At 36.9% G+C, this 27933-nt stretch overlaps 1 protein-coding gene across 14 annotated transcripts in view; it reads left to right on the top strand.

Moving 5' to 3' along the window:
* The window catches only part of PCDH15 (protocadherin-related 15), a 1021780-nt gene that overhangs the window by 839403 nt on the left and 154444 nt on the right, over positions 1-27933 (top strand). For all 14 annotated transcript variants that reach the window (XM_011938778.1, XM_011938777.1, XM_011938779.1 and 11 more), the window contains 2 exons: positions 24655-24795; positions 26708-26820. In XM_011938778.1, coding sequence (XP_011794168.1) covers positions 24655-24795; positions 26708-26820 — 254 coding nt within the window. The remainder of the gene's footprint in view (positions 1-24654; positions 24796-26707; positions 26821-27933) is intronic.

Below are 27933 nucleotides of genomic sequence, written 5' to 3'. Positions count from 1 at the left end.
AGTTTTTCTGTATCATTTTCAATTGATATCACTACTGATCTATTTTTCATGACTCACCACATACTGGCTTGTGTTATTCTGTATTGATTTAGGTTATTGCTAGCCATGTAGCAGAAACTCTGATTTTTAAGATCTGCAGCTACTAACTGTGATTTCTCACCCAGGAGCATGAGGAGGGAATATACACAGCTCGGTGTTGTTGTTGCTTTTTTTCCCCTTAACATCAAAGCTGTTAGGGAAATAATCAAGAACTATTTTTACTGTGAATGTCAGCTTGTGAAAATTGACATGATATAGTCCCAGCCTGACTCCCATTGGTCTCAAATACTTAATTAGAAAGAAGGCACACCATGAAACAGTTGGGGCTTGATCTTTAAAACGGCAATGGAATAGAATTAGATTTGAAAGTGTAAACAGGTATAAAAAGGAAGGGAATTATAGAAGGGAAGGGCATTATATTTCCTAGGCATAATAATTTATGGTGCCTTATTTATATTTCCTAGGCATATTTATAACAGCTATTTATATTTTCCATATTTAAACCTATGTATGACATACAACACTCCTTTTATATTCTGACCCATCCACTCTTAACCTCTTCATTTGCTGCATCTCTTAGTTAATTATGTCTTCAATTTATTGAGGATATACATTTTGTAAGTTCTTAGTGAAAAATGATTATATTATAAATAATACTTGAAATTAATATTAGAATTAATAATTCAGATGTAAATAATGCTCTTTTAATTTAGAAACTGTCATACTTACCAGAGCTAAAGAGGCATTTTTCTTTTGTTATAAATGGAAATGTGGGTAAAATGTGTTTGCTTCAACCTTTACAAAAGTGTCCTTCAGATCCCATAATGTATTACTAAATAAAACTAAAATCTAGCCTGAAAAATCTCCATACTCACATACTTAGCAGGTAAACAAACTAAAAGCCTAACTTCAGTAGCATGTTTCCCTGTAACAACAGCTTAGTCTCAGCCAATCCCAGTAGCTATACTTTAATCACTCACAGACAGCCAACTGCTTAAACTTTGTTTAAATAAGGCAAATGCTGAGCTGTAACCAATGCAGCTGTTTCTGTATCTCAGTTTTGGTTTTTGCACATCACATTTTTTCCCCATAGATGTTTGACCTTGCAACAGTGCCAAAGTCTCTATGAATTTTCTTTGATTCTAAGGGCTGATTTGCAAATCATTTTTTTTTCTTTTCTCAAACTCTTAAATTTGTCTAAAGTTTTTCTTTTAACAGTATCAATAATTTACATATTTTGGGGGTAGGGAGTAAGAATATACTTCACAGAATCTGGGTCCCAATATACTTTCAACAAGACAGGTTTCCAAGAAAATTGAGTGAAATATAATAGGCTTTCTCTGGGACTGACCCACAGACCTCCTTTATGGCTTAAATGATATTCTTTATTCTGAATGTCTTACCAGAGGAAATGGAAACAGACCCTCTGAAAGGGTATCACGGCTTCTCATGACCTGGATTCTTGGCCTTAACACCCTCTAAGTTAAGCCACTCATAATTCCTGGTCTTATCTTTGTCCTCTTTGCAATTCGTTCATTTTCTTGTATGGTGACTATGTTTGGACAGTTGCCCTACAATCAAACACAGACCCAACACAGCCTAGACAACTGTGTCACAGCCTGACACATGAAGCCAATTTTAGGACAAATTAAATTTGAAATTATTTCAAGACATCTATGTGCAACTATCTATAGAATGATAAAAATTAGCACCCACACCCTCCCCCATCCCCTCGGCTTCAGGTGTGGAGGATGGAGGCTGAAAGAGCTGTACCGTGGGGCTGGCAGAAACCTTATCTGTTGCCCAGTTATCAAACTAAGGAGTACATGAAACCTAACTCTGAAAGGAGGCTAGAGGCAGATAGCAGTGTGAGGCTAAGGTTGCCTTCACACAGATCGGCAACTCTGTGAGGAGGACCTTATAGATGATAGGTATTGAGTTACCACAGCTAGTGTGATCTGATGTGGGGATGATGTGGTTGCATTTAAAGGGCCTGGGATGGATCAGGCAAAAAATATCAGACTAAGAGCTTAAAAAAGAAATGTGAACACAGGAGTTACCTTAATTGAGGTTCAAACTCTGAGAGTAAATCCATTCTCCAAGAAAGAAAACATAATCAGATAAGAGACAAACCTGGAAATAGACTCTCAGAATTTGGGGATACGTCAGGGACTGATTAGTGGAAAGAGCCAGAGAAAGTAAAGACTGACAAGATGGAAAGGAAATATGCTAGTGATGCAGTACAGGTGAAAAGAAATTTTCAATGGAGAGAAGGAAATGAATGGTGAAAAACTTCGCAGACAGGGCAAGGACAATGAAATATAAATGAAGGACCATAGTTCTGTTGATTAGGAACCCATGGGCGGCCTTCATAGTAAATTGGCCTCTGGTCTCCTGATGCTGCCTTCTTAGTCTTTTAATTTTCGTGTGTCTGAGTCATTTGGGGATATGACATTTATTTATAACTCACCTTTTTGTTTTTAACTGTGTAAGTTCATTTTCATTCTTTGAAGAATTAGTCATGTACATTTTCTTTAAAAATAATTTATGGTGCCTTAATTATATTTCCTAGGCTTATTTATAACAGCTTTTTATATTTTCCATATTTAAACCTATGTATGACGTACAACACTCCTTTTATATTCTGACCCATCCACTCTTAAGCTCTTCATTTGCTGCATCTCTTAGTTTATTTATGTCTTCAATTTATTGAGGATATGCACTTTGTAAGTTCTTATATGACACTTTTTTTTGCTTATGCTTGTAAAACTTGAAAGACTACTAGAGTCTTGGGTCAATTTTTTTCCCTTTAAAGCTATATAGATGATGTTTCACTATTTTTTATTATATAATAAATTATAAAATGTGAAGCCAAATTAATTTTTCTTCATTTTTCAATATTTTATCTTTATCTGCTTATAAAAATCTCCATTTTTATATTAAAGTTTTTTACTAGTACATATTTAGATATTCTTTCTTTGTATGAATTGTGTCTGGTGTATGATGGCCCCTCATACGCAAATTTATACAGTTTACCAGCTCAATAAAATTTTAAATGGTTTCAAGAGTGTGGGCTCAGGAGCAAGAATGTCTGGTTTCAACTTTAAAAACTCCCACTGACTAGCCCTGTGACCTTGGTCAAGTCACTTAATTCACTGTAACCCTCAGTTCTGGCATCTGGAAAATGAGAACAAAAATAGCACAATTAAAACTTTATACCCCGTGAACAGCCACTCCTTATATCCCCTTTCCCTTAGTCCCTGACAACCACCTCTGCTTCTCTGAGTTTGACTGTTTTAGACATCTCATGTAAATGCAATCATGCGGTACTGGTCCTATGACTGGCTTAGTTCACTTAGCATAATGTCCTCCAGATTCCTGCACATTGTTACAAATGGCAGTACTTCCTCCTTTTTAAAGCTGAGTCATGTTCACTTGTATGCATATACCACATTTTCTTCATTCATCTATCAATGAACATTTAGGCTGTTTCCACATCTTGGATATTCTGAATAATGCTTCAGCACACATGAGAGTACAGATAGATATCTCTTCAAGATCCTGATTTCAGATCTTTTGAATAAGTTCCCAAAAGTGGAACTGCTGGATCATATGGTAGTTATATTTGTAATTTTTTGAGGAAACCCCATACTGTTTCTCATATTGACAGTGCCATTTTACATTTCCACCAACAATGCACAAGTGTAGCAATTTCTCCACATTCTTGCTTTTTTAAAAATATTTTTTTAAATAACAGCAATCCTACAAGGCATGAGGTGATATCTGATTGTAGTTTTGACTTTTATTTCCCTGATGACTAATGATGTTGAGCATGTTTTTATGTACTGTTGGCCATTTGTATGTCATTTGTTTTAAGTGTTTGTTCAAATCCTTTACCCATGTCTTAATTGAGTTATTTGTCATTTGTTTTTCTGGTATTGTTCTAAGGATCTGCTTTCCAACATTGTGATTCTAGTTAACAATACTGTGTGATACACTTAAAGAATTTGTTTAGAGAGTATATTTCATGTGTTCTAAAAACAAAAGAAATACTTCATAGGGTTGCTCTGAGGTTGAAATGATGCAATTTATGTGGAACAGTTGGTGCCTATCATATAGTAAATAATATATATTAACTATCTTTTTTTATGTTTACTCTGACCTTTTTTATGCTTTAAGTCTATGAGATCTGTCATCCATATTAATATTTTGTGATCTGCTTCCTTCTCTTTGTGCTTCTCCCCTGCATTCTGGAAAATCCTGTAAAAGTCAGAGGTCCAGGAACCGAGCATAAGTTGTATAGAAGAAGGGGGTGGCATAAGGTACTGGGGTGTCAGGAAGGTGCTGTGCCTCTGAAACATGACCATGACAATTTTTTCCCTGCTTGATCTTTTCTCGGGGTGTATTTATAATCTAAGGACTGGACCTGAGTATTCTGTTTCGAAGTTTCCCTTTGACTAGACTACCATTGTAGCTAAATGCTACAGCTTGTTTGGCTTCACACCTGGCTGTTTCACTCATCATGATAATGCAGAGCACGCCACCCCATCCTCTCTCCAACCCCAAGCCATCTTTACTACAGAGTCAAGTAAAAGCATTCAAGACAATGCAATTGTCAGGAACATTATCTGTCATATTAGGAACTTTCTAACGTATCACAGAGATTCCTATACAACTGTGATCATTAGTTACTGTGAAGTACCCTGTGAACTTCTGGCATGGCAGGATTTGATTAACACATAGCAAAAAGAATGAAGTGTAAGAACTGAGTGCTCAGTGAAAACAGTGAGAAAAAGAAAGCAATACCATTACACATTTTTTTTTTTTTTAAGCACACAGTAGCATCTACAGGTTTTCCTACAAAAATAATTCTTAGTAAACAACACCAAAATCTCACTGTTCTACAATGGCAAAGATCAATATTTTTATTTATGGGTCTGTGAGGCAGCTAGGAATTGGCTGACTTTGACTAGGCTCATGTCTATTCCACATACCTCTTTCTGCAGGGACGCATGGCTAACCAGGCCTGCTTTTCACGTGATATGAACAGAATCTTAAGAGAACTTGCCTAACCACATGATGACATGTAAAGACGGCTCCCATGTCACAGTTCTTCGTGTCTATTGACCAAAGCAAGTCACATGGCCTAGCCCAAAAAATCAGTAGAACAGGAAGTGGAAGAAGGGGGAAGGGATATTTGCTAAACTATAATAAAATGTACCATAAATGGTTGTACTTAAAAGATACTCCTTAAATGTATTAAAAAAAAATGCCACTGGTGGCAAAGAGAGGCAAGAAAAGAAGGTATGAAAATAAAAGGAGAGAAAGAAATGAATAAACAAATATGCCTTGAAGACCCATCAATGATAATGTTCATAAACTATAGATTATATTTAACTCAAATCTGTGCCCTTGAGATCCAAACAATAAAAATTCCTCAAGATTTACTATATGTTTGTGCACTGAATATTATTTAAAGAGCTTCTATTATATAAGAGATGCTAGATTAAGCAATAAGGGAAAACTGTCACGGTTCCAAGCCTCAGTGTTTCAAACTTAAAAGGATAAAAGTTAAGTCAATCAAATAAGGCCAGCCACGATTGCTCACGGCTGTAATCCCAGCACTTTGGGAGGCCCAGGCGGGTGGATCATGAGGTCAAGAGATCGAGACCATCCTGACTAACACGGTGAAACCCCGTCTCTACTAAACATTACAAAAAACTAGCCGGACTGGTGGCTGGTGCCTGTAGTCCCAGCTACTCTGGAGGCTGAGGCAGGAGAATGGCTGAACCCAGGAGGCAGAGCTTGCAGTGAGCGGAGATCGTGCCACTGCACTCCAGCCTGGGGAACACAGCGAGACTCTGCCTCAAAAAAAAAAAAAAAAAAAAAAAAATTGAAGTTAAAAAAAAAAAGAGAAAAGAAGAGTACTTAGAAATATTTAGGGTTCTGTGAAATCATATAAGAGGGAGCATGATTGTATCTAGAGAGTCAAGGGAGGTTCTAGAAGTGATTCTGAGCTGAGATCTGAAGGTTATGCCAAGACAAAGTAACGTAGCAAAAGAATCTGGCCCTGAAATATGAGGAAGAACAATAAGTTTCAAAAATCCAGGGCCATTTTGTTTTTCAGGAGGATGGAGAGGGAAACCTTTGGATCCTGCTTAATCTGGTAGATTGTGAAGACAGTATTAAGAATTGTTTTATCTCAAGAAAAATGGAAGGGCTTTAAGGCATAGAATATGGGATCACTAATTACTAGCTCAGGTAAGATTCATCTCTTAAGTTCCTTTGACTACATGATTTTTTTGTATTAAGAAAGTCTGAAGGTGTACCAAATGACAACTTCATAAACTTAACTGTGTTTAAATAAATACATTTTACAAGGAATGTGTTATTTGATGCCTTTAAGGGTCGAGTTACAATTATCTTTGAAAAGCACATTTCCCAAAACATTTAGTGGTAAATAGCCTTAAAGCAAATATTTTTTACAATCTTTAATAGCTGTGTCAATATCCTATCTATAGAAACTGAACTATACAAACACCTTATATTAAGTGTCAAACTGCATAAGGAACTTGCCAACATGTTGTCAAAACATATTGATCATTCCAGATGTTAAAAACAGGGAAGAGGGAGGAAGAAGTGAAAAAAGCACATGACTTTCTTAGTGGTTACATGAAGAGTTTGGTCTGCTGTTTCTTTTTTTTTTTTCTCTATTTTCTCCTTTAAGGATACCTTGACATCCAGTTAAATTCACTAAAATATGACTAAGTCACATGCCTGAAATATATATATATATAGTGTGTATGTATATATATATATACATATATAATACACATGAGTTAAACACAAACACCAACACTAGTGACATTAGTCAATAATTTTCATAATCTCTACAGATGTTCACCAAACCTAACGTGTGTATATATATGTAGATATACATATATATACACATAAACAGATATACATATATGTGTATCTACATATATATATACACACATGATATGTATATATATGTATATACACATATATACACACACACACGTATACACACACACATATATATATGTATATACACACACACCAAAAAACCACTTTGTAGTAATTCCTTTATAGTAATTCCTGATGTTAAATCATACTTGGGAGATTTTGTGAATTGCATTGTTACAAAATAAATCAGAGTAGTTGCTTCAAAGACTTTGGGAAAAATAATTTTGCAAACCCTGTCGGGGTAAAATTTTTGTGTTCTTGAAAACAAATTACTTAATGTTTGTTTTTAATGATAATAGTAAGTTTAGTATTCCCTGATACAATGTGATGGCTATAATTATGAAGAAATTATGAAGGAAACGATGTGAGCCTGAATAAGTATTTTCTTGATAATTATGTTTTTAAGAAAAATGACTAAATCAAGATGTCCCCTGATATTAAGAACCTAATTATTTGGGTCCATTATATTCTCATTGAAATTCCCTAAATTTTCAAGTTTGAAACATCCTTCATACAGGTATACAATTACCTTCTGTAGTAATTAATTATATTATCACTATAATTAAGCCAAAACATATAGTGTTTAACACACTATAAGAACAGAAATCAAAAGTAGAAAACGTGACAAATAATGAAGAAAATGATTGAAATCGTATTCTATTTTCTTCATGTAAATTTACATTTATTCTGCTATATTAATTATTCCCACCTTATTATTGTGTAGAATTATATCACATTTTGATTTTAAAAATCTAACGTGAGCATCATCATTAATGCAGGATTTGTCTGCCATGTATTATTCATATTAATACAGACATAAGTAAATATTCGTATTCATAATTATTGAATTCCACACAATTCAAATTTAGCAGATAAAGGGACATCACAAAGCTGATATCATTCCTCTCATATTTTGGAAACCACATAATATTTAAATGTTACCTACTACCCCCAATCATATTTAGAAATATACCTAAGTCATGAACCAAAAAAAAATGATTCCTTCATAATAGATGTCATAAATCATGTTCTTCCTGAGTGCCGTTAGGTTTGGTGAACATCTGTATAGTTTATGAAAATTATTGACTGATATCACAAGTGTTGGTGTTTGTGTTTAACCCATAAAAATTATATTGTACAGCAGTTAATTAACTTCTTTAAACCTTGTATCCATATAGGAATAAGAAGACCTATTTCACTGGATTACTGTTTGGGCTTAATGGAGAATGACACACTTAGCTTATGTGAAGCACATTGATACTAGTTAATTTTTCCTCTTCTTTCTCCTCACTTTCAGAGTAATGGAAAAACACAACTTTGCCTTTAGTTTGGTACAGTGCTTACATCCTTATCAACTGTAAACTTTAGGATATTAATGCCTGAACTCTTGAAGTAATTTTGATGTCATCTATGGCACTGTAATATTTGAGAAGAAAGTTTTCATGAAAATATGCTTATAGGGTCTTTAGAATCCCACACATTTTTAAAAGATACATATTTTAATAAAGTTCTTACTGAAAATTAGTAAGACTTTTTGTTTAAAAGACAGCTTTTAATTTATGTAACTTCCTACTGATACTTGTCTACTTTTACCCCTTTTTAAAATCCTAATAAAATTAAGTTTTTTTTTCTTTCTTTCTTTTTTTTGAGATGGAGTCTCACTCTGTCACCCAGGCTGGAGTGCAGTGGTGTGATCTCAGCTCACTGCAACCTCCAGCCCCAGGGTTCTAGCAATTCTCCTACCTCAGCCTCTCAAGTAGGTTGGATTACAGGTACCTGCCACCATGCCAGGCTAACTTTTTTGTATGTGTAGTAGAGACGGAATTTCACCACATTGGCCAGGCTGGTCTTGAACTCTTGACCTCAGGTGATCTACACACCTCAGCCTCCCAAAGTGCTGGAGTTACAGGCATGAGCCACCACACCTGGCCTAGCTTATCATTTAATACTCAAATGATATACTAAATTAGACTAACACAATTACTGTACTCTCTATGAAGTAAAATACAGTTTGTGTATTTTGTGATTTGTGAGTGTCTACAGTGAGTTATAAAGTCTGCTTTACTATAAATCTTAAGATCTGTTCTCTAGTTGTAACACCTCCATTGAATAGCACCACATGCTTCCTTTTCACAGTTTTAATCAGAAATTTTGGGAGATAATTGTGTTTTTATGTGTACCTTCTGTCTCTCCAACCTGTCCAATTGTGAGGCCCGTAAGTACAAAAGCATACCTGTTTCTCATCCTTGCCCACCAACTTGAGAGACAAATATGAGAAGCTGTCAATGAGAAAATGAACAGATATTTATGGGTTATAAATTGAAAACTTCCCAACAATGTATCCACATTCTTAGGTAAATGAATTCTTAGAGGACAATATGGTTTTGCTGTGTCCCCACCCAAATCTCATCTTGAACTGTAGTTCCCATAACCCTCACGTGTAGTGGGAGAGACCCGGTGGGAGACAATTGAATCATGGGGGCGGTTACTTCCATGCCCTTCTCATGATAGTGAGTTGGTTCTCACAAAATCTCATAGTTTTATAAGGGGTTTTTCCCTTACTTCACTCTGCACTTCTCTTTACTATCGTCCTGTGAAGGATATCTTGTAAGTTTCTGCCATGATTGTAAGTTTCCTGAGACCTCCCCAGCCCTGCAGAACTATGAGTTAATTAAACTTATTTACTTTATAAATTACCCAGTATCTGGTATGTCCCCATAGCAGTGTGAGAATGGATTAATACAGTAAATTGATACCAGGTACAGCCACACTGCTGTAAAGACACTTGAAAATGTGGAAGTGACTGTGGAACTGGATAACAGGCAGAGGCTGGAATAGTTTGGAGGGCTCAGAAGAAGACAGGAAGATGTGGGAAAGTTTGGAATTTCATAGAGACTTGTTGAATGGCTTTGAGCAAACTGCTCATAGTGATATGGACAATAAAGTCCAGGCTGAGCTGGTGTTAGATGGAGATGAGGAAGTTGTTGGGAACTGGAAGTCGCACTTGCTATGCAAAGAGACTGGTAGCATTTTGCCCCTGCTCTAGATATCTGTGGAACGTTGAACTTGAGAGAGATGACTTAGGGTACCTGGTGGCAGAAATTTCTAAGTGGCAAAGTGTTCAAGAGGAAGCAGAGCATAAAAGCTTGAAAATTTTTTAGCCTGATGATGCAGTAGAAAAGAAAACCCATTTTCTGGAGAGAAATTCCAGTTGGTAGAAGAAATTTGCATAAGTAATGAGGAGTCAAATGTTACTCACCATGACAGTGGGGAAAATGTCTGCAGGGCATGTTAGAGACATTCACAGCATCCCCTCCCATCACACACCCAGAGGCCTAAGAAGGAAAAATGGTTTCCTGAGCTGGGTCCAGGGACTCCCTGGTGTGTGTAGCCTCAGGACTTGGTTCCCTGCCTCCTAGCCACTCCAAGCAGACTAAAAGGGGCCAAGGTACAGTTCAGGCCATTGCTTCAGAGGGTGCAATTCTCAATCCTTGCAGCTTCCATATGGTATTGGTCCGGCGGTTGTAGAGAAGACAGACAGTAATTGAGGTTTAGGAACCGCTGCCTAGATTTCAGAGGATGTATGGAAATGCCTGGATATCCAGGTAGAGGTGTGCTGCAGGGGCAGAACCCTCATGGAGAACCTCTGCTAGGGAAGTACAGAAGAGAAATGTGTGGTAGGAGCCCCCACACAGAGTCCCTCTGGTGCACTGCCTACTGGAACAGTGAGAAGACAGCCACTGTCTTCCAGTCCCCAGAATGGTAAATACACTGACAGTTTGCTCTGTGTGCCTGGAGAAACTGCAAGCATTCAATGCCAGCCATGAAAGCAGTCAAGAGGGGGCTATACCCTGCAAAGCCATAAAGGAAGTGCTGTCCAAGGCCACGGCAGTGAGAGGTGACAATGTGCTAGCAGCCCTCACTCTCAGTGCCTCCTTGGCCTCCGGACTCCGCGTTCACTCTGGCGGCGCTTGAGGAGACCTTCAGCCTGCCACAGCACCGTGGGAACCCTCTCTAGGCTGGCTGAGGCCGGAGCCGCCTCCCTCTGCTTGCCTGGAGGTGTGGAGGGAGAGGCAGGGGCAGGAACCGGGGCTCCGCTCGCGGGCCAGTGTGAGTTCCGGTGGGTGTGGGCTGAGCGGGCCAGCACACTGAGCCACCAGCCAGCGCCTCCGGCCCAGAGCAGTGAGGGGCTTAACACTCGGGTCAGCAGCTTGCAGAGGTTGCGTCGGGTCGCCCAGCAGTGCCAGCCCGCCGGCGCTGCACCCCGCTGCACTTGCCAGGCCCTAGCTGCCTCCCCATGGGGTAAGACTCAGGACCTGCAGCCCGCCATGTCTGAGCTCCTTCCCCTGCCCTGGGCTCCCACACGGCCTGAGCCTCCCCAATGGGTGCCGCCCCCGGCGCCAGGGAGCCCATGGACAGCCCAAGGGCTGAGGAGTGCAGGCGCGGCTTGGGACTGGCGGGCAGCTCTACCTGCAGCCCTGGTGCAGGATTCACTGGGTGAAGCCGGCTGGGCTCCTGAACTGGATGGGGACTTGGAGAATCAGCACTCTGTGGCTCTTGAGTCTACCTCAAGAATTGTAAACGGACCAATCAGCTCTCTGTAAAACGAACCAATCAGCTCTCTGTAAAATGGACCACTCAGCAGAATGTAGGTGGGGTCAGGTAAGGGAATAAAAGGAGGCTGCCCCAGTCAGCCAGCGGCAACCCGTTGGGGTCCCCTTCCACGCCATGGAAGTTTTATTCTTTGACTCTGCAATAAATCTTGCTGCTGCTCACTCTTTGGGTCCACGCTGCCCTCATGAGCTGTAACACTCACCACGAAAGTCTGCAGCTTCACTCCTGAAGCCAGGGAGACCACGAACCCACTGGGAAGAAGGAACAACTCCAGACCCTCTGCCTTTAAGAGCTGTAACACTCACCCTGAAGGTCTGCAGCTTCACTCCTGACAGTGAGACCAGGAACCCACCAGAAGAAAGAAGCTCCAGACACATCTGAACATCTGAAAGAACAAGCTCTGGACACCCCATGTTTAAGAACGTTAACACTCACCGCGAGGGTCTGCGGCTTCATTCTTGAAGTCAGTGAGACCAAGAACCCACCAATTCCGGACACAGCAGCACACCTCTAGCATCAGTGAGACCTGGATATAATATGGAATGAAGGAAGATCATTTGGGAGCTGGAAGATTTAATTTCCCCACTGGATTTTAGACATGCATAGGGTCTGTAGCCCCTTCATTTTAGCCAATTTCTCTTATTTGGAATGATGTATTTACCAAAAGCCTATATCCCCATTGTATCTAGGAAGTGACAATGCTTTTGATTTTACAGGCTCATAAGCAGAAGGTACTTGCTGTGCCTCAGATGAGATTTTGGACTTGGACATTTGGATTAATGCTGGAATGAGTTAAGACTTTGGGGGGCTGTTGGGAAGGCATGATTGAGTTTTGAAATGTGAGGACATGAGATTTGAGAGGGGCCAGGGTGGAATGACGTGGTTTGGCTCTCTCCCCACCAAAATCTTGTCTTGAACTGTTTTTCCCATAATCCCCATGTGTTATACATCTTGGCAGCTCATGATACACATACACATAAGTGTTACTGAAATACCAGGGGTTTGGTCTAGGATCAAGCTTGTCAAACCCATGGCCCATAGGCCACATGCAGCCAAGGAGAGCTTTCAGTGCAGCCCAACACAAATTCATAAACTGTCTTAAAACATTATGAGATTTATTTGTGATTTTTTTTTAAAGCTATCAGCTATCATTAGTGTTAGTGTATTATATGTGTGGCACAACATAATTTGTCTTCCAGTGTGGCCCAAGGAAGCCAAAAGATTGGACACCCTTGGTCTAGGTCCTGTTGGTCACTGCACAGAAAGCCAGTCACTGAGACAAAAGCATTGCCGGGGTTGGGTTTGCTGCAGCCCAGGAGATGGGAGGTTAATGTCAAATCCATCTTGCAGACTGACTAAAATCAGGGGTTTATATTGCAGAGAAGAAATGTAACTACATGTAGGAAAACAGGAATTAGGGAGAGAGAAGATGAGTTGGTCAACAGGAAACAGGTGGTCAGTTAGACAGTCATGAGAGTTGAGGGGTCTTGTATCTCATTGTTCAGATGCAGTGCTCTAGTAAGTTTCAGTTCCTTGATACTATCTGGGAGGCCCAACGGTTGATGTCCTTAGAAAAGAACTGTCCCTCAGGTTTTAAGACTGGGAAAGTTAATTTCTTTCTTTTTTTTTTTTTTTTTTTTTTTTTTTTTTTTTGCATTTTTAGTAGAGACAGGGTTTCTCTGTGTTAGCCAGGATGGTCTTGATCTCTTGACCTCGTGATCTGCCCACGTCGGCCTCCCAAAGTGCTGGGATTACAGGCGTGAGCCACTGGGCCCGGCCGGGAAGGTTAATTTCTATGTTCATTTAAAAGACACCATAAATATCAGTTCTATGGGACAATTGAAATCACGTGTAGTATTCATTTAACAAATTATTATTGCCCTCTTTTTTTTTTTGAGGCGGAGTCTCGCTCTGTCGCCCAGGCTGGAGTACTGTGGCCAGATCTCAGCTCACTGCAAGCTCCGCCTGCCAGGTTCACGCCATTCTCCTGCCTCAGCCTCCCGAGTAGCTGGGACTACAGGCGCCCGCCACCTCGCGCGGCTAGTTTTTTTTTGTATTTTTTAGTAGAGACGGGGTTTCACTGTGTTAGCCAGGATGGTCTCGATCTCCTGACCTCGTGATCCGCCCGTCTCGGCCTCCCAAAGTGCTAGGATTACAGGCTTGAGCCACCGCGCCCGGCCTGCCCTCTTAAATAATGCAAATCAGAAAAAATTTACTCACAGCTCACAGATGATGGACAGAGGCTGCAAAACCATACACAAATATATGTGTAACATAATTTCACATAAGAATATGTACTGTAAAGGCAATAGTTATAGACTCAGAGAGGTTTATGGATGGGTATATGCAGAGGAGTTGGTGTCATTTGAGACCAGAATGTTAAAAGAGGCTAATGATGCAAGAATCTTACAGGCAAAGACAAAAGCAAATGGAAAAGCCTTGAGGTAGGAAGGAGGTTGGTGTTTAATAAGGTCAATATGGATGAATTATTTCTAAAGAACATGTGGAAGAAGGGGATATGAGATGAATTCCATCTCCCTGTAAACTTTTTCATTTTTTGTACTCTCATGACTCAGTAATTTCTATTCAGTGAATGTGTTAAATGAATGAATGAACCCCACATTACCTAGGGTTAAGCGTGGTACTATAAATCATATGAGCAAAGCGAAAAGAATAACGCTGGAAGCATCACACTACCCTACATCAAACTATATTATTAATACAAGGCTACAGTAATCAAAACAACATGATACTGCTACAAAAACAAACACATAGACCAATGGAACAGAATAGAGTTCTCAGAAATAAAGTCACACATCTACAACCATCTGACGTGTGATGAAACTTAGAAAAACAAACTATAGAAAAAAACTGCCTATTCAGTGAATGGTGCTGGTATAACTGGCTGGCTATATGGAGAATAATGAAACTAGGCCCTTCCTTCAACCACATACAATTTTTTTTTTTTTTAATAAGAATCAGTTACTTAAATTTAAGACATAAAACTGTAAAAATCCTAGAAGGAAACTTAAGAAATATCATTCTAGACATTGCTCTTGGCACATAAGTTATGACTCAGTCACCATAAGCAATTACAACAAAAACAAAAATTGATGAGTGGGAACTAATTAAACTAAAGAGCTTTGGCCCAGCAAAGAGACTATCAACAGAGTAAACAATCTGTAGGAGAAAGTGTTTATGAACTATGCATCTGACAAAGGTCTAATATCCAGCATCTATAAAGAACTTAATTCGACAAGCAAAAAGTAAACACCCCATTAAAAATCAGAGGACATGAACAGACACTTCTCAAAAGAAGACATACAAGCAACTAACAAACATATAAAAAAATGCTCATCACTAATCATCAGAGACATGCAAATCAAAACCACAGTGAAATACCACCTCACACCAGAGTACTGATTATTAAAAAGTCAAAAATAACAGATGCTGCTGAGGTTATGGAGGAAACAAAAAAACACTTATTCATTGTTGGTGGGAATGTAAATTAATTCAGCTACTGTGGAAGGCAGTTTGGAGATGTCTCAATTAACCTAAAACGGAATTACTATTTGACCCAGCAATTCTATTAGTGGGTATATAACCAAAGAAAAATAAATTGTTCTACCAAAAAGACACATGCACTTATATGTTCATCACAGCACTTTTCATAATAGCTAAGACATGGAATCAATCTGAGTGTCCATCAGTGGTGGATTGGATAAAGAAAATGTGGTACGTATGCACCATGGAATACTATGCAAACGTAAGAAAAGCATGAAAGAAGTGAGAGGTGAAGCCAGCTGGGCTTCTGGGTCGGATGGGGACTTGGAGAACTTTTCCATCTAGCTAAAGGATTGTAAAAACACCAGTCAGCACTCTGTCTAGCTAATCGGGTGGGGACCTGGAAAACTTTTCTGTCTAGCTAAAGGTTGTAAATGCACCAATCAGCACTCTGTAAAAACAGACCAATCAACACTCTGTAAAATGGACCAATCAGCATTCTGTAAAATGGACCAATCAGCAGGATGTGGGTGGGGACAAATAAGGGAATAAAAGCTGGCCACCAGAGCCAGCAGTGACAACCTCCTCAGGTCAGCTTCCATGGAGGGGAAGAGTTGTTCTTTCGCTCTTTGCAATAAATCTTGCTGCTGCTCACTCTTTGGGTCCACACTACCTTTATGAGCTGTAACACTCACTGCGAAGGTCTGCACCTTCACTCTTGAAGCCAGCAAGACCAAGAAGCCACCGTGAGGAATGAACAACTCTGGATGCGCCACCTTGAAGAGCTGTAATACTCACTGGGAAGGTCTGCAGCTTCACTCCTGAAGTCAAGCGAGACCAGGAACCCACCAGAAGGAAGACACTCCAGACACATCTGAACATCTGAAGGAACAAACCCCGGACACACCATCTTTAAGAAGTGTAACACTTACCACGAGGGTCTGCGGCTTCATTCTTGAAGTCAGGGAGACCAAGAACCCACCAGAAGGAACCAATTCTGGACACAAAAGCATGTCCTTTGCAGCAACATTGATGCAGCTGGAAACAATTATACCAAGTGAATTAATGCAGGAACAGAAAACAAAATACTGCATGTTTTCACTTTTAAGTGGAAGCTGAACATTTGGTACACATGGACGTAAAGATGGGAACAGTAGATACCCGGAGACTGTTAGAGGAGTGGGGGAAAGGAGGGGAGCAAAGGCTGAAAAACGACATATTGAGTACTATGTTTACTACCTCAATAAAAGGATCAATTGTACCTCAAACCTCAGCATTATGAAACGTACCATGTAACAGACTTGCACATGTACCCCAGAACCTAAAATAAAAGTTGAAATTAAAAAAAAAAAATAAGAAAAAGGGCAGAGGCACCTGTGGTCTCCATCACTTGAAAGTTGTGAAGATCTAAACGAATTAGCAAAATAGAAGAGTGAAGAGTGGTTACTAAGGCAGCCAGTAGTGTGGAATATGATATTCTATAACCCACACAGTGTTCCAGAAAAGATAGAGTGATTAACTATCAAAGCTTTAGACAGTTTTCGTATAAACAAGGACTGCAAAATGCTATATTTCGCAAATAAATCGAAATAAAACATATGAGCATGATGACAAGTGATAGTAAAAATTTATAAAATGTTTAATTGCTAATATTTTAGACAATTTTTAAATTTCTCTTACAAATACATCTTATATAAATATATTGTTACTTAGTTGTATGATACTAATCTTTAAAGTTAAATATATTTTATTTAATGGAAAACAAAAAGCCCTTAGAGATTTGTTTTAAGTTGTGTTTAATTTCTGGCTGGGTGCGGTGATTCATGCCTATAATCCCAGCAGTTTGGTAGGCCAAGGTGGGTGGATCACTTGAGCTCAGTAGTTTGAGACCAGCCTGGGCAATATGGTGAAACCCTGTCTCTTCTAAAAATGCAAAAATTATCCAGGCATGGTGCGTGCCTGTAATCTCAGCTACTTGGTAGGCTGAGGAACGAGATCATTTGAGCCTGGGAGGGGGAGGTTGCAGTGAGCCGAGATCACGCCACTGCCTTCCAGCCCGGACGACAGAGTGAGACTCTGTCTCAAGAAGAATAAAGTAAAATAAACAAATAAACATATAAATTGTGGTTAAATTAAGTTGTTATATCTATGTTGGCAAAGTTTTTAGCTCACCTTGATTTATTAAGCTTCCTGTAATAGCATGCTCCTATTTTGAATATTTTATTTATAAAATATATGTATCCTTCTGTAGGATCCTATGTTACTTATTTGAAAATTCCGGAAAAAATATCAAAAAATGTTTGGGAAATGAAAGCTGGAATTAAGAAGGATTGTTATACAGCAACTCATCAGTCTTTTAAAAACATGGTTATCTGAAGTAGCACTTACACTGATACATGGGCTTGACTCCATCTATAGAAATAGCTGACATGGTTAATGAGAAGGTTTCCAAAATCTGTCCTGCTATGCTTTTCACATGACCTCAGTTTTCATAAAATTTAAAGAAGAAATATATTGTATTTATTCTTCAAAAGACTCCAAGAAGCAGAAAAATTGGAAACTCGATTTTGGCCACCATTGTCTTCTGCGAAGAGAATCCTTGCAGGTAGTTTTCATCATTTTTCTATTAAATTGGTGTTTATCTCTTGCTTAATACTTTCTTCATTTTTTTTTTTCCTTTGATAATCCCTCTTCATGGTGACTAGGCAAATAGAGTCCTCAAATTGTTTAAATGCAGCTTCCCTTTTAATGTGATACTACATATATATTACAATACTACTTTCTAACATTTGGTAAATCATTTTGAATCAAAGTCTATTTTATAGTCTTCTTTTGATATTTTACATTGTCTGAAATGGCTACATATATTTTACCTCATAATATTAAAATATCTGTACTAAGGAAGAGATTTTAATTAAGCCAGTTGAACTAAAAAATAAAATTAAATTGATTCTATTATTTGAATAATAAAATTAAATAGAGAACTAAAGTATTTGGTTTCCCTAGTGCATCACATAAAAAAAAAGACAATTTGTTTCATTTCATTTTTTTTTTTGAATGCAGAGTTAATACGTTTGCAAAACTATGATAAATTTTAAAAAGACATACAGAAAAGACGTAATGGCAAGAAAACAATGCCTAAGGTAATTCAAAAATAATTAGAAATATCTCTCCTAATAAAGAGAGGCTCAGGTGAAAACATTGGTCTTTATAGGCGCTATATTGCCCTAAAGAAAAGAAGCCACTATGTTCCTTCACTGCTGAAGACAGAATGAGATTTGGTTTCAAGAAATATTTAGATATGAGGAAGAGCCTTTCTAATTGGTAAAGTCCTTAAATGCCTCTATGGGTTTCTTACAATGGTTACGATTTTTTTTTTCTAAAAATCTTTTAAAAATCTATTTAAATGCTGTGATCTAGTGGTAATAGTGTGTGAATACAGAAAAATAACTAATGACCTCAAGATTTTTCTGAATCTAAATAGAGAACACTATATTTGGTTGATGAGAGTATGGAACCAAAGAAGTAATTTACTGGTCATTTATAAACCACACGACAGCCTCATTTCAGTAAGAACTTTAAGAAAGTAATTCTGTATACTGCTTTTAGTGTTCATATTAAAGGAATTTTATCACAGTTTCAAAATGATATAGAAAATAAATCTATTGCCGGAGTAACACAATTTTGAATATTGATTTGTTTGTAAAAGGATAGCTTTAATCATTATTCATGGCCCAAAAATTTCTCTTGACATATATACAGCTATACATAGAGAGATACAGTATAATATGCATACTATATTATCATGAATGAAGTAGAAGTTAATATTTAAAAATTTTCATCTTGATTTTAAATGTTTTCTATACTTTAAAAAATACATATGATTATTTGAACTATTTCATTGGAAGAAATATTAAACTTATTGGGAATATATAAAGGAGAGATCCGTCTATTCCTAATACAATTTAAAATATAAGCAAATATTTGGTAGTTTAAAGTTTATCTAGACCAGGTGAAGTGATTTACACCTGTAATCCTAATACTTTGGGAGGGCAAATTGAAAGGAACACTTGAGGCCAGGAGTTCCAGACCAACCTGGGCAATATAAAGAAACCCCCATCTCTACAAATAATTTAAAATAATTCGTTCAGCATGATGGCATGCACCTGTAGTTCCAGCTATTTATTAATCTGCTCTCACATGGCTGTAAAGAACTGTCCAAGACTGGGTAGTTTATAAAGGAAAGAAGTTTAATTGACTCACAGTTCCAGAGGGCTAGGGAGGCCTCAGGAAACTTACAATCATGGTGGAAGTGGAAGCAAACACATCCTTCTTCACATGGCAGCAGCAAGGAGAAGTACCAAGCAAAAGGGGGAAAAGCCCCTTATAGAACCATCAGATTTTGTGAGAACTCACTCATTGTCACAAGAACACCATGAGGGTACCCTCATGTTCAAGTTACCTACCACCAGGTCCCTCCAACAACACATGGGGATTATGAGAACTACAATTCAAGATGAAATCTGGATGGGGACAAAGTCAAACCATATCAAGCCTCTTGGGAGGCTGAGGCAGAAAGATTGCGTGAGCCCAGGAGTTCAAGGCTGCAGTGAGCTATAATCGTGCCACTGCACATCAACCTGGGTGACAGCACCAGATCCTGTCTTTAAAATATATATATACATATATATATGAATAACTTAAATATTTGTGTCACATATATCATAATTATTAAGATATATCATTCACAAACTCATTTACTATATTATTTTAGTTTTTAAAACATATGCAATAAGAGTGAGTTTTATATATTAGAATACGTTGATCATATCTGTTATATTTTAGTGGAATCAAGTGTTAAAGGATATTTAACAAATACTAATTATTAGTAATTTTAAGTGATCAACTTTATAACTTTTTTTTAGAGTACTTAAAATTCTGGGTTTCAAAATGAGAGGTTTTTCCAAGATTAAAGCCACAGCTATTTTTATGATTTATTAAAACAATGAATTTGACTTGATTCATGTTGTAAATTTCCCAGAAATAATGTTAGGACTAGAGCTGTTTCACCTATTATACAGTTTAATTATACAACTATTTTAAAAAGACTTTGGAAAGAAGTAAAGAAAGAAAAGGAGGGAGGAAGAGAAAGCAAAAAGAAGCAAAGAAGGGAAGGAAGATAGTAGGAAAGGACAGAGAGGGAAAAAAAACTTTAAAATATTTTCAAAGGAAATTCTACATCATTTTAGTTATTTAGTTATCATAATATGCGATATCAAATAAAATGTGGTACTTTGATAACACGGGTGATAAAAGAATCAAAATGTTTCTTGCAGGCTAACTGAATCCTATCAGGGCCACACTTTCGTGATAGTGTGGTAATCTATAGAACAATAGCAATCTTAGAATAAAAAGTTTATTGATATAGTCACTATGTAACATGTATGTTCATATTTATATACATAAGTCGTATCTGTAGAAATCATTTAGGAAGTTCTAAGATTTTCTGGATAGCAAACTATTTTAGTCATATGTTCATATTTATACACATACAATCTTATCTGTAAAAATCATCCAGGAAATTCTAAGATGTTCTGGATAGGAAACTATTTTAGGCATCTGAGAGATAATATTCCATAATACCAGCATGTTTTCTTTTTCATTTTATCAATTACAGACATAATTCCATATGCATCACAAATATGTTGGCTTTATTAAAAAGAAGATTCTAAGTATAATCATTTTATGTTTTCGAGAGCCAATCTGTGATTGTCATAAGTAATTTTAGTCACTGTACTACAGACTGAATGGGTCCTCATGCTAGCAAAAACTCTAAAAATTTGTTCTTGAAACAGTGGGTGCTGTAATTATGCTTTTTCATCATTGACCTGCTGTTCTGGAGGTGACTTGGATTATGTGCTGCATAACCTCTTAGAAAGTGTTCTAAGGCAAGATTTACTAGGGCATCAAATTCTATAGTATCTTTGCCAAGTAATTTTGCTCAATTGTGTTGCCACCTTATTTTCCTAGTAAAGGACTATTGCCTTTAAGATAGCACTGAAAAACGTTAAGTTGATTTGATGTTAAAAGACCTCTGTTTTAGTGTGAGCCAAGTTTCTTCAAGTAATAACTTTGCCATTTTCCAGCTAAGGAAATTTCAGAAAATAATTCTTAGAGCCTAGATTTTATTATTTTAAAAATATAGGTAGTAGGGCCGGGCGTGGTGGCTCATGCCTGTAATCCTAGCCCTTCGGGAGGCCAAGGTGGGCGGATCACAAGGTCAGGAGTTCAAGACCAGGCTGGCCAACATAGTGAAACCTGTCTCTACTAAAAATAGAAAAAATTATCAGGGCATAGTGGCGGGCTCCGGTAGTTCCAGCTACCTGGGAGTCTGAGGCAGGAGAATCACTTGAACCCAGGAGGTGGAGGTTGCAGTGAGCAGATATCGCACAACTGCACTTCCAGGCTGGGCGAGAGTACGAGACTCTGTCTCAAAAAGAAAAAATGTAGGTACTATTGATACCAACTTCTGAACTTATCGTAAGTATGAAAATGTATGTAATACATACAGTCTGATACATAGTAAAACACTCAAAGTGATAGCTAACAACTCTTGTTATTATCATGATTATTAAAATGCAAGCAAAGTTGCTGACATTGCATCGCACGGTGCCCCCAGTCCTACGCTGTGTTCTGCTAAATCCCCACTCTTTCTCAGGCAAGTCATATACAAGGTTAGCCACTGTATATGATTATAATAAGTCTGATTATGTCCAAATAGGCAAAAAGTTTTTCTTAAAAAAATGCCCTTGTTTCTATACATCTTCAGTGGGTGAACTGACCATCCACCACTAGGTGCAATCAGTTGTTTATATAAAAATATTATCCCAGAACTGAGAGTTCCCTAACATGCTTTCCAGGTGTATTCAATGTTTTGTATTTCCCAAACCTTGAAATATATGAATACTTTAGATATCATTTGAAGTGTCTGGGCACCCTTGATATGTGGTTATCCATTCACCTATTTATGCATTCAGTCAAATACTCCTTGAATACATATATGGGTCAGGTAATATTCAAGGTACTCAGCTAGAGTCCCTACCCTAATGAAGCTTGTATTCTTATGTGGGAGACAAACAGTAAACAAGTAAATACATAAAATATATGCTATAATTTCAGACAGTGTTGCTGAAGAAAGGTAATTTAGTGGGAGTATTAGAGAACGCCTGGAGAAGAGGAGGGTAAATGTATTAGTCAACAATGTGTGAGATGAGTGTATTGTATTGCTACCTTATTTTCCTGGTAAGGGGCTATTACCTTGGCAAAGACAAGGAGGCAGGGACAAGGAAGATGTGTGAAAAAGAAATGAGCAAGGTGAAATCAGATGAGCAGGCAAAAATTAAATGTTTTTAGGATCAGATTGCCCATACTAACAACTCTGTGTTTATTTTGTGTGTGTGTGTGATGCAAAATCATTGGAGGGGTTTAAGCAGGAGTCATGAGATAGTTGTAATAGAATTGAAGCAGAAAGTCAATTAAGAGTCTACTACAGAAAATACAGAGGATATGAGTAGACATTAGGGCATATATTCATTGAGGAACTGGCAGGATGTGACGATTATTTGGCTATGGGGCTTAAGAGAAAGGATCAATGATTACCCCTAGGCTTTCAAATAGAACACCTTAGTAAAAAGTAGAGCCATTATCTATAGTAGAAGAGTTATACATTTGGGAGATGAAATCATTCTGGTTTTGAATATGTTTACTTGAAAATAGCTTATCTGCAGACAATTGTATATCCAAGTTTGGATTTAAAAGGTTCAGAGTTTAGCCAGATATTAAAATTTGGTATTCATGAACAAATAGAGGATATTTGAAGCTATTGGACTGGGAGAGGTTCCAGGGGCCAAGAGTAGAAGTACAAAACAGAAGTTCTCGTAACAGAGCCTTGGAAAACTCCAGCATTTGGTAGCCAGAAAGAGTGAGAACAAGCAAAGAGTCTGAGACAGAGCACCAGATGGGAAGGAGAAAAGGCAGAAGAGTAGAAAAAAGTTAAACAAATAATGTATTCAAGGAGACAGTGATCAGTGGTGATGTGTAGTATATGAAAGGACTGAACTTACAGAAAATAAGGAATTATATAAATACTGAAGATTCACATATTTATCTCATAGGCCAACTGTAATTCATGAACCAACATGAGCAACAGATTATTTTCAAGGACAGTCATGAAGAAAATGGCAATATAAAAAACAACGTTCTCCAAACTGTTTTTACACCAAAGTGTCAAGTCCAGGCAAATCAACACCCTGTGGGGAAAATGTTCTTGCTTTTTCTGCATCAGAATAATGCCAAATAGAAGTGTTTCTTTCTCTGAAGAAGTTAATGTTGTAATTTAGTGTTTAGGTTTGAAGTCAAACTTTACCACATACTAGTTCTCTACTCAAGATATTTATTTGACTTCTAGGTCTTAAGACATTCACAAGGCCTAAGCACTGTAAATGTTATAGTGCTCACCTCAGTGTCACCCTATGTAGTTCCAAATGAAACCAATCTAAAACCTAATGTAAGTGAGGACAGCCAGCAAAGTTTTGACTGTTCCTTTATCATCACTTTGATTCTTTTAATCTTACCAAATTTTAATTCAAATTTTAATTGTTTTCTTTAAAAGTGAAATACTTTGTTTGGTGTTCCAACTTATCTTGCCTATCCCTGGAATATTTCAGCATTCTTTAACTTATTGTAAGCCACAAATTCATTAGCTCTAAAATGGGTAACAGAGTACACATACATCATCTTTAATATGGTTGCAGTACATGGTAAGCATCTGGCAATTGTTAGCGATCGTTAACTTACCCGTTATTACTATCATCTTCGTTATTAATGTAATTTAAAGGATTGAGCTTTAATTTAATGATGTATAGAAATACCTAGCATTGTAATCAACACAGTGTAGATGATAAATAATTTTTGTGTTTTTAGCTTTCATGCCCATTCCTGCACTTTAGCACAGTCCTCTCAAATTGGCCAAGCATGGTAGCACACACCTGTATTCCCAGCTACTTGGGAGGCTAGAGTGGGATAGGAACACTTGAAACCGGAAGTTTTGAGGTTACAGGAAACTATGGTGATGCCACTGCAGTTCAGCCTGGGCAACAAAGAACGACCCTGTCTCTGAATTTAAAAAAGGAGATATTGGTTGTCTTGAGAGGCAGATGTAATTCACATAATTAAAGGAAAGTGGTAGAGAAGATGCCCAAAGCAACCATTAATTTTTCCCTCATATAAATCATTTTAAAATAACCTGTAGTAGAGATACTTCATTGATTCAGATTGAGTTATCACGAAGAAATAATTATCGGGCTACATTTCAACCCTGAAAGAAAGAAATTATGGAAATACGATTTTCACTTCTGAAAGACCATGAATTTTAAAGATCCATTTAATGTTATGATTACACTTTGTTTTAACTTGGTGACAGCAAATTAATAATTAATAATTTTATTTTAGGGATTACCTGCAAGTCGTGTGAGGTATAGAGTAGATGATGTCCAGTTTCCTTACCCTGCCAGTATTTTTGATGTGGAAGAAGATTCTGGAAGAGTAATAACACGAGTCAATCTTAATGAAGAACCTACAACAATTTTTAAGGTCAGTGTCTCTTTTCATTATGTAGTCTATTTGATGTTTAATTTTTGATAGAGAATTTGGCTTAACAGATGAGAGCACTTTTTTTATTTCAATTTTTCTCCTTTTTAATTTTTTAAAATTACAATTTTTTTCTTCTCAGAAACTTCCAAAATAGTAAAAAGAAAACCACTCGGTATCTCACATCTCGGAGACAGCCAGAATTTGCAATTTTGATCTCTATCCTCAGGATGACATTTCATACAAATACAAATATATAAATATATGTTTTCAAATCACATAGTCTTATACATACTGCTTTTTAAATTCAATATTATATTGTCTATGCCAATAAGTGACATTAATGCTGTTATTTTAGTGGTTTCATAGTATTTTACTATATGAATATAACATATTTTTCTTTTAATATAATATTGAGTTGCTTTACAATTAGACTGTTTCCATTTTTTGTTACAATAAATGCTATCCTGCAACTATGTGTATGAATATCATTTTTCCCATACTCATTTTTTTCTTGAGATAAGTACTCTTGATATACTATAATTCTAGAAAACTTGAAAAAAAACCTCTTTCTATGCATTCTTTATCTTTCCTGAGAGTATCTATTTTCCTAATACCACTCAACAGTTGGATATTGTTATGTTAATCTTTGCATATATCTGGGAAAATATCTATATCTATTTGATTTTTGTAAAATTTTACTTTTCTTCAAAAAGTAATGAAACAGAACATATTCACACTTTTGTTTTTTACATATTTAAAAATATATTTGACAAAATAATGCCTGTCTCTACCTGTCAAGGTATTAAAAACATATTTTGCATTACCATAAGTAGACAATTTTATTACGTGTTTGAACATTTCCATTTTTAATAGTTACTTAGAATAATTTTTGTTACTGTGAATAAAGCATTTGACTCTACAGTAGGCAAATAGCTTTATCAGTTAACCACGTAAGTATTAGTGAGCACTATGTCTCTCATGATTTTACTGCTGTTTGGAACAGCTGATCAGTTTGTAAATTAGCATTAACCCAAAGGTCAGTTGTGGCTCTCAGGATGAGATCCTGAGATCCAGGATGGTTCTGTGATCTAGGTTGAATTAGTTTACATTATTAACCTGCAGATTCCAAAAGATTTTATATTTCAGAGAACCACATAGTTTTGAAAGTATTTAACATATCTTAAAGTAAACATAGAATTGCTTTGATGTAATATAGGTTATTAAAGAAAATAAATTATAAATCCTATCACAGTGATAAATAATATCAGACATCACACCTCAATGCTGAAGCTTTTTCTTAGTTTTCATCATTTGAACAATTTCTGCTATACCAAATGAACTTGGCCTAATAATTTGTTTTTAAGAGATAGTATACCAAAGAATGTTAAACTACAAAGATTTCCAATTTTATCCTCTAGAGTAAAGTATTTCTGCCCTATAATCTCAAAAACAACTAATTCACTAGGAAAATTAATTTCTTTTTTGAGCAAGCTAATTAGCTTTTTATGTGACGGAATTTAACCCTTTTTAAATAAGTGTATTGGTGCTATAAAATTATGTGTATTTACTGTGGGCCCCAGTGAAATTATGGAAATGAGTTTTTAATTGGAGAGATATCATATAATATACTTGTTTTATTGGTAGTTGTTTTTTAATCATAGAGTTAGTTACTTATTTGAGGATTCTCATCTGGCAAGTGAAAATAAGAACATTTTTCTGGCTGGATTATTGTAAAGATTAAGTGAGAACGTAGTACATTCTAGCATAGTGTCTGCCACCTGGTAGGCAGTGAGGAAATTGCTCCCCCTTCTGAAACCAGGGAATCCAATACTTAAAAACCTACATATGAAAATTATACTGTTATGTTGTTCTTATTTATAATCTTTAACATGAATTTTTATTGCTTTTTAAGTTGGTAGTGGTTGCTTTTGATGATGGTGAGCCTGTGATGTCCAGCAGTGCCACAGTGAAGATTCTTGTCTTACATCCTGGTGAGATCCCACACTTCACACAGGAGGAATATAGGTATTGATTTCTGTCTGATTTTGAAATACATAAAATGTTTAGGGCATTTTTGAAAGGAGTCTCTCAAAATTGATGTAATATGAATTTATGAGTAGACTTCCAATTTTGGTTTCGGTATTTCTAAATTAACATAATATATATTTTAAATTTTTAAATAGTTAATATGACAATTTAGTATAAAATATGTTTTAGTAATGTTTAATGAAACATTTAAAGTATACTTTAAACAATTGATACAAACTTATTAAAATACAACATTATATTTTGGGGATTCAATTCTGATTAATGATCTGAATGGTTAGAAATAGACCTTTAGTTTCTCATTATTGCCAGGTAGAAAATTTCATTCAATTTCCAATTTTGGCATGTAATCTGCAATGATATTTTCCATCTAATCAGTGTGTATGTGTGCATGTGTGTGCGTCTATGTGTGTACATAGTGTGTGTATATATATAGTGTGTACATATATATAAATGTAGTGTGTGTATTTATATATATACTGTGATGCTATGTGTATACATAAATTTATATATAAATATACTGTATATATACACACACATATAATACATATACATTTATATATATAAAATATGCATATACACCAATGTTATATATTATAGTTTATGGTTTGTATATATACTGTATTAGTCACCTGACACAGCCATAACAAAATACCATAAACTGGGTGGCTTAAACAACAGAAAATTATTTTCTTTTCTTTTTTTTTTCTTTTTGAGATGGAGTCTGGCTCTGTTGCCCCAGGGTGGAGTTCAGTAACATAATCTCAGCTCACTGCAAGCTCCACCTCCCGGGTTCACGCCATTCTCCTCCCTCAGCTTCCCGAGTAGCTGGGACTACAGGCGCCCGCTATCCTGCCTGACTAATTTTTTTGTATTTTTAGTAGAGGTGGGGTTTCACCACGTTAGCCAGGATGATCTTGATCTCCTGACCTCCTGATCTGCCCACCTCGGCCTGCCGAAGTGCTGGGATTACAGGCATGAGCCACCGCGCCCGTCCACAACAGAAAGTTAATTTCTTATTGTTTTGGTAGCTGACAATCCAAGTTTAAGACCAGGGTGTCCACACGGTCAGGTTCAGGGTCTCTTCTGGTC

This window comes from Colobus angolensis, unplaced genomic scaffold, assembly GCF_000951035.1.
Source record: "Colobus angolensis palliatus isolate OR3802 unplaced genomic scaffold, Cang.pa_1.0 Scaffold177, whole genome shotgun sequence".
In the NCBI taxonomy this organism is placed as follows: Eukaryota; Metazoa; Chordata; class Mammalia; order Primates; family Cercopithecidae; genus Colobus; species Colobus angolensis.
The sequence above is the reverse complement of the archived record's forward strand: the minus strand, read 5'-3'. Positions and strand labels throughout refer to the sequence as shown.